Raw genomic sequence first — 16,723 nt, forward strand, 5'->3', positions numbered from 1 at the left:
TAGTTTCTTTTGTTCTCATTAATTTAATGTTTTATTGATTGTGGTCATATAATGGTAAATGTATTATTTAAATGCTTTTTCTCAAAAATTGCTTTTTGACTTAGGATGTATTTGCTAACAGAAAACAGGTCGGTTGAGTATGTAAATTCACTGATATAGTTTAAATGCTCTGTATACTAATTATATTGTTCACGTGATCTGTGTGGAGCTGCTCTGTACATCTCCTCTTCCTAGTACAGTGCTGACTGTTTCCGTCTTACACGGTTGTTCGCATGGGAATTGGTGTCATGTTACTTGGCACATATATAATGGATGTTTTATCTTTTTGTGTGTTGTAACTATTGTCGATAGAAAATATCATTCTGTAACTTATTCAGTATTTCTCGAACTGAATTCTTCATTGAGATTAAAAGAAACCTTGCTTTCAATTTTTGTTACTTTAATTTTTTTTTTTATTTTCAACGTCATTTTATTTTAGATGTATTTCTTGCATTGAATTAAATTTTGCTTTCTGATACTGCTCTGAAAAAGGTCTTCATATTTCTTTTCTTTTTAAATCTCTCTCTCTCTCTCTCTCTCTCTCTCTCTCTCTCTCTCTCTCTCTCTCTTTGTGTGTGTGTGTGTGTGTGTGTGTGTGTGTGTGTGTGTGTGTATTTTCCCTTGGAGACCAGAAGAGGATCTTGAATCCTCTGGAGCTGGAGTTTGAGGAGTTTGTAAGTTGTCTGTTATGGGTGTTTGGGAACTGGATTTGCAGCAAGCTCTATTGACCACTGAACCATCTCTCCAGCCCACATTTACAATTTTTGGTGTAACTGATGTTTGTGTTTTACATGTGCATATATTTTCTGTTATTTGATGATGTGTCCTGTGATTCTGGCAAGGCAAACTCTGCTGCTGTGGTGTTTGTCTTCTTAGTTCTTGCTTAAGGAGATGTCTTCCTACTTCGCAAGACTTGCTTTTGTTTCTGCAGGTCTCAGCCATTCTGATTCATAGCTTGCTACTGGTTGTTTCAGATGGGGATCATTGTATCTCCAAGGAAACATTTGGCAACGTCTGGGAGTGTTTGTAAATATCTTAGATAAAGACCTGTTGTTAGCATCTAATGGGTAGATGCCGGAAGTGTTTGCAGAAATTCCAGGGTACACAGCTCAGCTCTCCCATGTTTATAACCAGCCCATGATTTTGGTTGTGCTGAAATTGAGGAACTGCTCTATGTTCCTGTGCTCTTCCCTATTTTCTTTTGGTTTTGTTATTGTTTGTTTTTTCAAGCAGAGGTGATGAGGATCAAACTGCATCTGGGATTGTTATTTTCCATGCTAGGTGAGCTAATGAATTACCGCAGAGTGTGCATACATATGGGCCTATCACCCAGGAAACTGTAAAGGACCCAGGCAGGTTGGAAACCTTTCTGTGCATTTGCCTCAAATTGTAGCTATTATCCTGACCTCTAACAGCAAAGAACAGAAAATTTCATTGCCATGCCATTTCATAGAGGAGCATAGCTTTCCCCTCAGTTGAATACTTAGAAATTGATCAGGAAGGAAAATAAATAAAGCAGTTCTCATCTTTTTTAACTTAAAAGCTTTACCAGCAAAAAAAAAATCATGGAAAAAAAGTAGTTCTGTGTTTAGTATTTGTACATCAGTTAGACATGCATGTCTTTAGAAAAACCAGGGAAGTATATTTCTCTTCAATGCTTCTCTGAACTTTGTATGAACTTTGAACTGCTAACCTTTCAGATCACTTCTATATTTTTTTAATAACTTATAAAATTATGCACACCTTTAATCCTAGTATTCAGAAGGCAGAAGCAGGTCGGTCTCAAGGTTTCAACAAGCTATTTGTATAATTGCATTGTTTTTTTTTTTTTTTTTAGTTTTTCGAGACTGGGTTTCTCTGTAGCTTTGGAGCCTGTCCTGGTACTAGCTCTTGTAGACCAGGCTGGTCTCGAACTCACAGAGATCCGCCTGCCTCTGCCTCCCGAGTGCTGGGATTAAAGGCGTGCGCCACCACCGCCCAGCTATAATTGCATTGTTGACCATGTAGGATGTTATTATCGGTTGCTCATTACAGATTCCAGGTAAGAAGGAAAGATATTTAATGTGGGTTTTTTTTTTCTGTTGTTTTCTCTGGCGAGGCCTGATGTTAAATAATCCTTGTGACTTCGGTCTAAGAGATGTGATTGCAGGCTTGCGTCATCGTACCTACCTAATATGATTTCATGACAATAGTTTATGCTCTAGAAAGCCTTCCCTAGGTCAGAATGGCCTAGAACGCTTACTCGACTGAGCAATTTTGTGGTGTTAAATCCTTCCTCATGGTTATTTGTATTGTTTCTAGGTTTTGGTCTTCTGAGATATTCATTCCTCCCAGGATGGTTCTGCTGGGCCTGTTCTCCTAAGGTTTCTGGGTACTTTCCCTCACTGTAAACACAGCCCTGATTTAGTCTGCTCTGGCATCTCATTCTCATAACAAGCCTCTGCCATTCCTGAAGGGGTTGTTTGTTACCTGTTGTTGAACTCGCTAAGGCCTTAGGCTTGCCTTGTCTGATATACTAGCCACCAGTCAGTCCCGGGTGTCTGTGGATCACCGGGAATGTGACTGATGTACTTTAGGAATGTCAGAAGTGGGAGGCAGACTTGTCACCGGAGGCTGTGCTTTCATTTCCCAGCCACCCAGTCCCAGGGAATCACACAGAAACTTTTATTAATTACAAATTGTTTAGCCTATTAGTTCAGGGTTATTAACTAGCTCTTACAACTTAAGTCAACCCATTTCTAGTCTATATTTTGCCATGAGGCTTGTGGCTTATTAACTCACATCTTGCTTCCCTGGCAGCTGCTCTCATCTCCCCTGACTGACTCCACCTTCTTCCTCTATCTCTGCTTGGATTTTCCACCTAGCTATATTCTATCCTGCCATAGGCCAAAACATCTTCTTACTAACCAATGGTAATAAAACATATTCACAGCATACAGAGGGGTATAGCACATCCTAGACTAGGTTTTGAAAATTAATCAAAATCAAAAAACATCTTTTACGATTTTTGTGTTGATTACATGTTAAATGATGATTTGGTATGCCAAATTAAATTAAATAATTCAAAAGATATAAACAAAGCTCAAAGATAAATATATGAGGTATATTTAAGATAAGAGAAATATTCAGATCTATACAGCTCCAAAAAACCTTAAGAGAAATATAGTTCAGATTATAAAATTGTAAAATGTAGAAATAGTTTGGAAGATATGTACTGTTATAAAGACAGAGTTAAATTTACTCCTATTATGATCCTCTAAAGATCAATGATAGTATAGCAAATGTCCTAGGATTTTCCTCCTTTAAAAAATACAGATATAGCCGGGCGGTGGTGGCGCACACCTTTAATCCCAGCACTTGGGAGGCAGAGGCAGGCGGATCTCCGTGAGTTCGAGACCAGCCTGGTCTACAAGAGCTAGTTCCAGGACAGGCTCCAAAACCACAGAGAAACCCTGTCTCGAAAAACAAAACAAAACAAAATACAGATATAAGTATATGTTCATTGTCTGCATCAGACAAGCCGGGTGTGGTGGCTCATGCCAGTGGGACCTGGTCACAGAAAACAATAAGTATAGCAGACATACATGTTCCAGATTGCCAATTAGAAATATCCTAATTTTTAATATATCGACAATTTGTATTTACTGAAGTGCCAAAACCGAACACAGTGATCACAGTATAAAGCTAGGGGATAGAAAAATGAGATGTAAGAATATGTTAGAATATGTTCGAATTATAGGTTTGCAGTCATTAGTAGTTTGAAGATTAGCAGTTTGATTTTTTAAGTTTGGCCTAATAAGGTAAGTATATAATTTCTTAGACCTAGAGGGAGCTGAGATGCTCTTGAATGTTTGTCAGGTTGACCTGCAGCCTGACTCAGCTGTGTTGAGCCGCTCAACATGGTCCTATTGGAGCTTCACTTCTCTCCAGCGTCTCTGTTGGCGCTCTGTTATATGCCACTCAGTCCTTCCTGCCATTCATGCTGCGCCTCAACTCACCTTTACTGATCCAAATGATTCCCAAGCAGGGCTTTCTCCTAAAATGACCTGGCCTAAGATGATATTGATTAAAAGGTCTTTAAAGTCATTCTTTTGGTGGTCTACTACCCAAGAAAGTACGAGGATTAGAATTGTTGCATATTAAATCTCCATTATTCTGCTTTGTATTTATCCTGCTTGTTTGTGAATAATCAGCCTGGGAAGTTTGTACTCGTACTCTGAAGTTTAGCAAATGTACTCTTATTACTGTATCACCTATCAATCTAGTTTCTAATTTACATTTAATATCTTAGTCATATTGATTCATTTAATCGGTAGTGTCTACAGTTGTCATGAGAGCAGTATTTTATCCTTGCAACAATTGGTGTATATTTATACTTTACCAGACTGGGTCTGTTCCCATGCTAGAATGAAAGGGCCTGGTCTTCTGGGACAGATTCTCAGTTACTGCACTTTTGATGTCTTCCCTAGGCATTTCTTTGTCATTGGAATCTGTCCTCTGTCTTGCAGGCTATGTAGCGGCATTCGTGGATTCTGCTTACTAAGTTCAGCTGTTAAACCTTTCCTGTTTCAGCAGGGACAGTTGACAAAGTGTCCCGCTATTGCTGCCTAGGCCCCTTCAGGACTGAAATCCCCATGGCTGAAGATAACTACCGCTCTGAGACAGTAACTTAATTCTCAGCGTAGTTCATTCTTTTCACACAAGAATTAGTGATGCACTATTATCGGTGCAGCTTTTGTGGCTTTGTTTCAGAGCTTTACCTTGGAGTAAGTGCCAAGATTTCTGTCTCCAAAGGACAGGAATATGGGAGAGGTTGCTTCTTTGGTTGGGCACCTCAAGTTGGGCAGTGGTGGCGCACACCTTTAATCCCAGCACTCGGAAGGCAGAGGTAGGTGGATCTCTGTGAGTTCGAGACCAGCCTGGTCTACAAGAGCTAGTTCCAAGACAGGCTCCAAAGCTACACAGAGGCCCTGTCTCGAAAAAACCAAGAAAAAAAAAAGACTCACTCACCTTGCTTGACCTCTTCCTGGGTGTTTTCCTCCTGTCCAAAGCTCCCCAGCTTCCCCTGGAAAGGGCAAATCTTTCTTTGTTTTCCACTTCTAGTGGTCCAGATTGTGGCCACTTTAACCTTCGTCAGTCAACTTACTTCCATCTGTTTAAGGTTTTGTGAATATTATTATTTCATTCTTTGCATGGCTGAAGGTTCTGCCTTTCTGTCTACCTGCTGTCATTTGGAGAGTGCCCACAATAGGAGAGTGGGAAGCGGATGCCTCCTTCCCATCTTCCATCTTTCTTCTGGAAGCTGCTTGACCGTTTTAAAATAGCAGACCTTGGCAAAGACGTGTATTCCTGCTCACTCATCTCCCGTATGGAAGTGGTACCTCTGACCGCTCCCCACTGCTACCCTTGGTTTTCTCTTCTAGAGCTCATTATCCTGGAACCCGGACAGTGTGGAACGCAAGGATGACAGGGAAGAAGCTTTGGTCATCGGAAGATTTTAGCACCTTCAACAATGATGTTGGTGCAGGCTGTTGGGGTCGCATATTGAATCAGAACTATATCAATGGCAATATGACCTCGTAAGTTATTTGTAGTCTTTTATTATATTGTATTTATTATTATAATGTATTTTATAAAATACAAAAGTAGAAAAGTATAATGGGCCGCTGTAATTTCATGCTCTAGATTCAGCGGTTTTTAACATATGCTTTATTGACTTAATCTACATATGCCTAATATTTGTCTAATTTATGCCTTCTTTTCTGCATGAATTTGACGATTTATGTTTGAGAAGAGTCTGTATTAAGTAACGTTGTTTTCATTGAGGTACAGTCTACTGAGGCAGAGCAATGATCTTTGAAAATTTGCATATATTTTAAATTACTTTGTGTCATTTCATACCTTCATATTTTAGTGTGTATCTCCAGAGCATTCGGATATTTTCTCACATTATTATATTATTTTCATAAATATGAGCATATAAAATATTTCTAATTCTTAGTCTTTATTCATATTTTAAAATGTCATTTGTAACTTTTATTTATTTTAAAGAAGATATAGCACAGGTCTGTGCATTCCATTTAGCAGTTTTGGTCCCTGCCTCTTTTAATGTGAAATTATTGACTCAGCTTCTTTTCATAGCTACCTTTAAAACAAACAAACAAACAAACAAACAAGAAACCAAGGTCGTAGCCTTTCGTTGGTACCCACATTCATTTTGAGTGGCTGAGTCCTTATGGGATCTCTTAACTTTATCTAATTCTTCACAAAACCAAGTTTGTAAAGACAACACAATCGCTTTTATCCTTACAGGGAACATTTCCTAAATGATTTGATGACAGCTAAGGAGTAATTAGATGCCAGTTAGCCTTATAAGATAATTGTAAGTCTAATAAAAGCAAGCCGATATGCATACTTCCGTGGTTGCTTGTTCGGTATTAGGGTGATGCATGTTCTTTGCAGACACTGAGAAAATGAAGATGAGTACCAAGTGAGACAAAGCTGCCTTTAATGTTGCCATCTTGAAATAATGGTCCTTAAAACATCCCCTTATTTTTATAGACTTTTAATTAATATATTGACACCTTGGTATATGGTCTGTTGAGCAAGCTGCTTCTTACTTAACAGGGTATTGTGACGTTTTTCTTGTGTTAAGTGTATTTTTACATCTCGTGCTTTTTGTTTTGTCTTGTTTTTGAGACAGGGCCTTCCTATGTTGCTTAGGCTGGCCTTGACCTCTCTATACTCTCGTTCAATCTCCTGAGTGCTGAAGTTATGGGCATACACCACCACTTCCAGATACTTATCATAATCCATATATTCTGTCACATAAACACGTATTTCCTAACTATGCCCTGTCTTAAGACATCGTGCAGTTCCTAAACGGCTGCTCACTTCTATGGTCCTTGTACATCTGGTCGGTACTTAGGGCAGTTCTGTTGATGCCCAAAATGGGAAACACTTGGAACAAAATAGAGGATGCCAGCCATGTGTGACCCAGATCATGAGAACTCTTATGATGTTCTCCACTGATAGTGTGTGTGTGTGTGTGTTATTAGCATTATTATTTTTGCTTTATATTGAGGTAATGAGAAGGTTTAGATTTTCTAAGCATGCCAGAATAGCTTTGTGTCTTGGGAGAGCACTTGGTCAGGGAAGTGGAATTCTTAGGTGGGTGCTGTTAATATATCAGCTGTAAGGAACCCATAATGTTTTGTGCTTGAATTTTCTGAGAGCTGTAGGACTGTACTCCTGGAGCTGGTATGTGCTGTAAACTGTTAGTGTCTCTCACCTGAAAGAAAGGGCCCCAAACAGGCCAGCAGGCTATCTGAGTTGGTACTTTAGCACTTTAGCGGAAGGAGGAAGGATAGAGGCTGGGGTTGTGTCAATACAGTTAATCCTCCCAGCCACCTGGTGATTCAGGTGTAATCATCATCTTCAGTCCACAGGGGAGGGAACAGCGGTCAGCAGAGGTGAGGCTGTGGAGTCCTGATTTGAACCCAGTCTAGGAGTCCTTGTTTTCAAACTGCAGCAGCTCCAAGTCAAGTTGGTGGCAATCACATTATGAAGGTGGGGGACTAGGAAGGCTGTCCATGAAGAGCAGTTATAGATAAGCTCTTACTTGTACTGACTTTGCATTTTTGACATGTCAGGTTAGCCTGAATTCTTGCATATAAATGTGTGAATGTAAATGTGCATGCATGTCTTTTACATGAATACATATGTGTGTTTTCAAGAATATATACATGTGTGTGTTACTTTTAATTCTCTGATTCACTGTTAAAATGCTCGGCTGTGCACTGCGCTGAATTTTTAAAGATGAGAGTGAACTGAGACATCATATATTTTGTTTGGGGTACTTAAAAGTTTATGTTCACTTACATATCATTCTGAGATTTTTACTCCAGTTGTTTAAATATTTATATTACATAGTACTTTGGTGTTTCTTCTTTTTCAACTTAATGTTTTAGCACAATTGCTTGGAATTTGGTGGCTAGTTACTATGAGGAATTGCCTTATGGGCGAAGTGGATTGATGACAGCCCAGGAGCCATGGAGTGGGCATTATGTGGTAGAAGCTCCTATTTGGATATCAGGTATGAATGTCTAAATTCCATCTCTCTCTCCGCAGAAAGCACCGAAGGAGGTTATCAAACTGTCCATGCTTCAAGTGTTTGACTCTTTTAAGGGAGTTATGCCAGTGTTTCATAATACTATTTTGGGTAACCTGACTGTTTTCTGTATTTTATACTTGGCTATTCTAAGATCAGGCCCTTATAAAGGGAGAATAAAGAGGGGACAGATAGCACCATAGGGAAAGGGGATGCCCAGTGATGGAGACAGAGGTAATCATGTAAGTTTATGATCCCAAATCATCATTATAACTGATGGAATGAATATAGTTAGAAATATCCAGCTAAGCTCAGCATGTCTAGGAGTTTTGGGGTTATTCTTTATATCAGCTCCATTTTATTGATTGCACTAAAGTGAGTGAATATAATATATTAATTTTGATACTAATAAAATTATAATCATTAATCAAAAGAAATAAACATGTTATGTAAAATAATATGACTTTACAGTGGTCCCTAAATCTACTAAGTGTTTGAAGATATACAACTGTAGGTAGAGTTTTCTCATCCCAGCAGCCACTTCTTCCCAAATAACCACAAGATAGTCTTATTATTAATTACAAATGTGCGGCTGATAGCTCAGGCTTTTTACTAGCTATCTCTTACATTTTAAGTTAATCCACATTTTTTTTTTAAAATCTACCCTCTGCTATGTGGTTCATGGCTTGTTATCTCATTTTTTTTTTTTAATATTCCCTGCTTCCTCTGTTGGCATCTCCTCTGGCTCCATCCTTCTTCATTCCAGCATCCTTAGTTTGGTTGTCCTATCTATACTTTCTGCCAGTCAGCTTTTTATTAAACCAATTCAAGTGACAAATATTTACAGTATAGCAAAGGATCATTCCATAGCAATGAGTTTTAGAAAAGATAAAATTATGACTCTCATATAGATTAAAAAAATGGTCATACACTGAAGATTTTATGTTTCTCACATGAAAGGAAGAAACCAGGTAAATGCTAGAACAAGCTTAGAGGAAAAGTCATCAAGGCAAAGCAACTTGAGATTAATTATAAATGGAGACAAGATTAGTTTCTCACAACTGGGAGGAAATCAATTAAAATATCTTCTAGATATGACATAGTTTTCATGGCTCAAAGACAGGGCTGTCAGATGTATGTACTTCCAGTGAAATCCAGGTCTTCTTCAGTATCAGTCACATTCAAAGGAACATAACCATATTAACAGCTAATAACCTCATAAATAAGATAAATAACAATAGTGAAAAATTTTAATTTTAGTAAAATATTTAACATTTATATTTATTGTGTGTCAAAAATATACCATAGTCTTTAAAAAACCCAATTTCTTCCAAAGAAAGATAATTCTAAGTCAACTTGCTTTAATTTAAATCCACATTTTGATAATTTTCTTTTTGTGTGTGTTATTCTCTGATTGTAATCATGGCATTAGTTTAAATTCCTTAAGTAGCTCTTCAAAATAGTGGAAAAATTAAGCAAGACTTCTATGTGTTGGTTGGATAGCCTCTTAGGTGTTGGCATTGTTTCTCTTAGTTAGGTGAAGTAACCCTCTTCTAAATTTCTGACTTTGGGGCATTGGTAGGAACATGGAATACTACTTAGTTTATTTTCAGGACCAGATTCAGAGGTGGCAGTACTTAGAAACAAATCTGTTTAAGACCAAATCATAAAATAGTTCTGAGATACATTTATTAACTTTTTAAAAGTTCCTTTTAAAAAATTCTTTTAATTCTTCCCTGCTCTGTTAGAGTGGAACAAGTACTGATGACCACGGCTTGGCAAGAGTAACTTAGTTGTGTACTTTGAGAATGGGAATGCACAGCCACTGTTCTTGAATTTCCAGGTTGATTTAATCTCATCGGTCATTCAGAAAGCCCTCCTGCCTTTACACTTTTCTGCTGAAGTATTTAAAAAATGGAAGCATAAAGTCGGGAGATAATGTCTTATAATAGAACGTAGCTGGTTAGAATCAGTCAGTTCTTTCTAGCCGGTAGACTGTTTTCTTTTACAGCCGTCTCATTTGCATCTTCTTCTCTTTCTCTGTAGCTCATACAACTCAGTTTACTCAACCAGGCTGGTATTACCTGAAGACAGTTGGCCATCTAGAGAAGGGAGGAAGCTATGTAGCTCTGACTGATGGCTTGGGGAACCTCACCATCATCATTGAAACCATGGTAATGTTTTGTTGTTGGTCCACAAGTAGTGGGCACCTATTACTTCACCAGAAACTTGGTCTTCAGAGACAAGAAGGGCATTATGTTCTCCCGGGCATAGAGGGCACTTCTCTAAGATCCTTATGACTGGTTCCCTTGGAGAAAGGTGGGGGAAAGGGTCTGATGGGTACCTTGCTCCTCATGTTGTTTCTAAGACTTCTTTATCCTTAAAGATATATTGGGATAGCCAGCCTTGATCCTCACCATGGCTTCTTAGGAAAGCTGTAGTTAACACTCCTATGGAAGGTTTCCTGGGACCATGTGCGTCAGTCCCTTTGGGGGTGTAGCTAGGAGTGGGCCTGGCCTGCTAAGTTAAACAGTAACTTTAATGGGGCAAAGATTGCCACTTGCCTGTGCCATTTCTTCTTGCTACCAGCAGTTCCCAAGGCTTTCAGTATCACCACGTCCTCTCTAGTAATTATTGTCCATATCTTTGTATGACGATTCTATAGGCTATGAGGTGGTGTCATTGTAATTTGATTTACCTTTTCCTCGTGACTGATGGTCCTGGCTGTATATTCATATGCTCTCCAGCTAGCTGTATGTCCTCACTGGAGAGATGTCTATTAAAATCTACACTGTCCATTTCAGCTAAGAGGATTTTTTTATTTTTCGTCTTGAATTGTAAGAGTTCTTCATATAATCTATCTAACACCCCTCAGAAAACACATGTGGCTTCTGTGTATTTGCTCCCATCCTTATAGCATACGCAGGGTAGGCCAGGCTAATCTCAGAGTCATAATCCTGCTGTGTCAATATCCCAAATGCTGGCGTCGCTAGGCCCAACCTGTCTCTCTCTTTCTAATGGCATTCTCTGAAGTAAAAATGTTCTAAACTTGTGTATTTTTTGGTAAGATTGCCATTATTTTCAGTCTTATATTTAGGTTGCTGATCCTGTTATTTCTTGAGGTGCTTAGCATTTGTTCAGCTTCTTCCTGAGTGTGTGTGTGTGTGTGTGTGTGTGTGTGTGTGTATGCGTGTGCATGCACGCCTAGTTAGTCTTCCACCATGTCTTGAACACTCTATTTTTCCACTTGAATTATTTTGCATACATGCTGAAAAGCAATCTTTAACAAATTTGGTTTTTTTTTTTTTCCATACTTGTGCTGTAGTGGTTACCATTGCATCTTAATACTTCTGAGTGAGGGTTTGATGGGCGAGTTTAGCTTTGATCAATTTCAAGGTTGGTTATTTTGGGTACTTTGAATTTCAGCATGAGTTTTAGGACTAGCTAATTAGTTATTGCGAGCAGCCAGCCTACGATTGATACTTACTTACTCTGTGTATGAATATGGAGAAGCATTTGCATTCTTCCCTGCCACTCCACACATGCGGGGGTCTTTCTGTGCTTATGCCTTACTTAATTTCTCTATGATATGTTGTCTTTTTCATTGTGGAATTCATATTTCTTTTTATTAATTTAATAAACTTATCTACTAAAATTTTAAATTTTTATTAATATTGCTGGGTGTTTTATTCTTCCAAATCCTACTATAAATAGGTTGTCTCGATTTTATTTTCAGAGTGTTCATTTCTCATGTGTAGAAATGCAATTGATTCTTATGTATTGATCTTGTCCTCACAACCATTTCTTTCTGTGGATTACTAGAGGATTTTGTTTAAGTGAGCACACCAAGTAAGTAAGATTCTTTTAGTCCTCCCGGTAGTCCTCCCATTATCATTCTAGAAACTTTGTGTTTCCTTTGCTTGCCCAGTTGTCCTGCCCTGCCGCTGATCTAGAAAAAAAAAATCACTGTAGAGTGTGCTCTTAGCTGCTGGTGTTGCGTCAGTATGTAGAACGTCAGGTTGAGGATCTTGCCTTTTGTAGGGAGCGCGTTGAATCCTTTTAGTCAGAGTTCTGGTTTCCCTGCATGCATGCTTGTGCTGCTTTTGCCCGTTATGCACTCTGATCATGGGCTAGATTATCCTGAGTGACTTCTGTGTGCAGAACCACCCATGCGTGCCCGAGATTATCATCCTGACGTCATTCAGTATCCTCTGTATTCTGTATTGGATTCAACTTCCTAGATCCCCTAGGATTTCCTCTCCTCGTGATGCTTTGTTGGGTCTGGTAGGGGAATAGTTACTAACCCCATGGAGTGATTTGGGAATGTTTCTAGAGAATTTCTTAAGGTCTGGTGCTCTTCAAATGTTTGACAGAATTCATATATGATAGCATCTGGCCCCAGGATTTTTCTTCATGAGTTTAAGGATCTTTTCACTCACTGTAGGTCTGTTCAGATGGTATGTTTTCAGAAGCGTTGGGATTTTCTGTTTTTCTGTCTTTTTTGTCCTTCAGATCTGTGTTATTTAACACAGAGGCCTATGTTCAGTTCCTTTTCTACTCAGATACAGCTGGTAGGAATGTTCCTAATGTTCCTCTTTTGGTCCCAACCTTAGTCACTCAAGTCACATCTCTGTCTCTTTCTTCTTGGTTGGTCTTCTAAAGGTTTATTTATCTTTCCGAGGGAATAATATTATTTTTATTTGTTTTCTGTGTTGCAGTATTTCACACCAGTATTTATAGTCTTTATTTCCCCCCTATGGATTTGCTTTGTTCTTCTGAAAACTGTTCAGCTTCTTGAAATAGAAGTCAAGGTTATTCCTTTGAACCTCAAATAAATAAACATGAATCGGCTTCACTTCCTCTGTAGGCGGTGCTTTAGTGTACTTCATCCCTTTTCTGTTTCGTTTTAACATTTTTAATCACAAAGTATGTTTTTTTATTGTCCTTGTGATTTTTTTCTTGACTTTATTGCTCAGTACCAAGGTATCTTTATATTCGTGTTTCTGTGAAATTTGCAACTTTCATTGTTGATGCTTCATCTCATCCCATTCTGACTGGAGAACGTACTTCCCAGTTTTCCTGAGAGGAGTTGCAGTTGTTGCCTTGCCCGTGGGCCATCCTGAACACTGACTGGAGCAGACTAGGTGCCCTGTTGCCTGTGGAATTCCACACGACTCTTTCTTAGATCTGTTTGGTTGTTTGTGTTCATTTCTCTGCTGTGAATTATGACAAGTAAAATCTCAACCTTGTAGAATTGTCTACAATTCTCCTCTCTTCTGTTAGTTTTTGTTTTCTATGATTTTGAGATTTTCTTGGTGTTACTTCAGATATTTTAATGTATTGACTTCTGGCATTAAATTTTCTCACTGTTTTTATTTTTTCTTTTGTTTTAAAATTGATTTTCCCTTTTTGTCACTGCTACTTTTTTGGTGGCATCTGTTAGTGTATTTATTTCCCTTAATCATTGTTTTCAGCCCGTTTCTTTGAACGTAAAGCTTATCTCCTTTTCAAAAGCACATAGTTGTGTCTTGCTTTTCTTAAACTTATCTGGCATTGTGGTTCGATTGTTGGATAAGCACTAGTGTTGCTATGGTTGAGTTTATTTTTGCCTTGTGATCTTTGTTTTCCACAGTCATGATTTTGTTTCTATTTTGTATTCCTCCTCTGCCATTTTTTTCCACATTTAGTGAGTGCTTTCTGAGGCTGCATTCTGTTCATTTAATAATCTTTTCACTATACTTTTGGGAGTTGCATCTTAGCGATGGTTTCAGAATTCATCGCCCATACCTTACTGCTTCAGGACCACTTTAGACTTCAGTTTCCTTTGTCCTGGGCAGATGCAGGGATGCTCTTCTGCCTTTTCATTCCCTTTAGGCTTTTATCTTTTCCCATTTTTAATGATACACATCACATTTCCAACAGGAAGAGAACAGAATGCTGTGAAATTATTACTTTAGATGATTTTTTAAGAGTGAAGAGAAGAAAAGAGGACAGTATATATTTATATCACCTGTTATATTTATTTTATTTATGGTTCTTGTTCTTTGGATATGTTTCTATGTATTTAACTTGCCATTAGGGTCATTTCATTATTCTAAGCTTTGGCCAGGCACACTATCATTAAGGTTATGTTATGAATGTATTTTTTTATAGTTTGAAATAAATTCAAATTTGTTATAAATGTTTGCTTCTTTTGCTACTCTTCAAGCATTGATTATGTAAAGTTTCCCCCACAATATAGTGTGTATATTATTTGGATAACTTACATGACTCTCTTCCCTCAGAGTCACAAACACTCCATGTGTATACGGCCATATCTACCTTATTATAATGTCTCACGCCAGCTGGCCACCTTCACTCTCAAGGGATCTTTGGTAAGTACGTATTTTTGACTTTCATTTTGCTTTCAAAATTTGTGTTGGGGTTAGACAGATGGCCTAGTGGTTAAGAGTGCTTGCTACTTTCTTTAAAGATGGAAACCTCTGTCAAATAACTCACAACTATATATAACTCTAGCTACAGAGGATCTCTTGCCTTCTTCTGGCCTCCAAATGTCACACATGTGAGCATACAGAAATAAGCAAATAAAATAAATCTTTACAAATTTATGAAAATTTTGTGTTATATTACAGGCCATCAGTTCTTAAAGTCTTGAAGTCATGTATTATATAATTACTAAGAATTTGTATACAAATGGAACCTGTTCTGGTGCCTTGTATCTCCTGCATTTCCCTTTTAAATAATAGTCTTACGTAATAGCTGGTCTAGCCTGGCCTCACTACACAGTGGAGGATGACCACAAACTCCTGAGCATCCCACCTTTTCCTGCTGAGAGTTGGGATCACAGCCCTGTGCCAGTACACCTGCTTCAGGGGGTGCTGGGCAAGGAATGCTAGGCAAGCCCGCCACCAGCTGAGCCACATTAGCAGCCTCTTCTGACCTTCTGACCTTCACACACAAAAACAGAGGCCAGTACAGGACAAAGATGCCTGTGGCTGTGGGGACTTGGAAAGCTATCAATGGTGGTCTAAGATCAGTTCTGTGGCCTAAGGGATTTTCCTCCCTCCCTCTTTCCCTCCCTCCCTCCCTCCCTCTCTCCCTCCCTCTCTTTATTTCTTTTTTTTTTTCTTTTTTCTTTCTTTTTTTTTTGGTTTTTCGCGACAGGGTTTCTCTGTGGCTTTGGAGCCTGTCCTGGAACTAGCTCTGTAGACCAGGCTGGTCTCGAACTCACAGAGATCCGCCTGCCTCTGCCTCCCGAGTGCTGGGATTAAAGGCATGCGCCACCATCGCCCGGCTCCTCTCTTTATTTCTTACTTTCTTTCTTTTTCTTTTTTCTTTTTTTGAGACAGGGTTTCTCTGTATAACTTCCCTAGCTGTCCTGCAACTTACTCTGTAGACCAGGCTGGCCTTGACCTCACAAAGATCTGCCTGCCTCTGCCTCTGAGTTCTGGGATTAAAGGCATATAGCAACCACCACCTGATGAGAAATTTTTAAGCTCTAAAGCTTAGAGTATTCCATACTGAAAAACAAACAAACAAAGCCCACTTAAACAAAAATACCCAAAAGTCACCAATTTTTTTAAACCTCTTATTAAAGTTGAAATGGAAGAAGCCAGTGTACTTCTTACTAGTGATGCCACAGAATAAGTTTTTATACCAGAGAATTATAGGCAGCCAGCAGGGCTTGGGGTGAGGATTTGAGAGGCTAAAGGGAGACCAATAAGAATTCATTATATACATTCATAAAATTAAGAGAACAAAATTTATTAATATAAAAGAAGACAAAACATCTACTAACTGTAATAAAAAAGCAGTGTAGTTTCTCTAACTCCTAGCAAAGGGGAGCTTGCTCACAAAGCACACAGAGTGGAATGGCTGCATTCTGTATTTGATTAAGCGTCCTAGCAAAGATGAGCTTGCTTACAAAGCACATATAGTGGAATGGCTGCATTCTGTATTTGGTTAAACATCCTAGTAAAGGGAAGCTTGCTCACAAAGCACAGAGAGTGGAATGGCTGCATTCTGTATTTGATTAAACGTCCTACTCCAGGAAGCTGGAAGGCTTCAGAAAGAGGCACTGATCTAGGCTCTTTGCTATTGAACAGCTGTCTCCAAAATCAAGCCGAAAGCTACATGTTTATTTTTTTATATTGCAAGCTCATGCCACCCATGTATTTATCTAAAGCACATGACAAAGACTGTCAGAGATGTAAAGACAGCCCAGCTATGTGTGGCGGTTACTGCTCAGAAGCCCTAAGATGCCGCTTGAAATGTTTCTTTACCAAGTTGTTAAAAATCATATGGGTCTGGTGCTTTCTGTGTAATCCAACTGTGAGCGTGGAGATGCATCTCTTCTTGAATTCTCTTGAAAGAGGAGTCTCTTTCTTATATATGTCTAGAATTATTGCCATTGTCAATGTGGCACTCAGGATTTACTGACTTGAGAGAAATTACTGTAATATATAATAATTATAATTAATGATAAGTATTAAAATATGAAGACTAATTTAAGATACTTTTAGGACATTATTAATTATTCATACTGGATCTTCAGTTTTTGGTTAGCATTTTTGC

General features: G+C 38.5%; 1 protein-coding gene across 1 annotated transcript in view; it reads left to right on the forward strand.

Annotated features, from left to right (window-relative positions):
• Galc (galactosylceramidase) overlaps window positions 1-16,723 on the forward strand; it is a 49,616-nt gene that overhangs the window by 21,066 nt on the left and 11,827 nt on the right. Inside the window, exons 8-11 of the mRNA XM_075947648.1 lie at window positions 5,463-5,618; window positions 8,010-8,134; window positions 10,196-10,323; window positions 14,434-14,523. Of these exons, the coding sequence (XP_075803763.1) occupies window positions 5,463-5,618; window positions 8,010-8,134; window positions 10,196-10,323; window positions 14,434-14,523 (499 nt within the window). The remainder of the gene's footprint in view (window positions 1-5,462; window positions 5,619-8,009; window positions 8,135-10,195; window positions 10,324-14,433; window positions 14,524-16,723) is intronic.

The sequence above is a fragment of the Microtus pennsylvanicus genome, chromosome 14 (assembly GCF_037038515.1).
Source record: "Microtus pennsylvanicus isolate mMicPen1 chromosome 14, mMicPen1.hap1, whole genome shotgun sequence".
Taxonomy (NCBI): Eukaryota; Metazoa; Chordata; class Mammalia; order Rodentia; family Cricetidae; genus Microtus; species Microtus pennsylvanicus.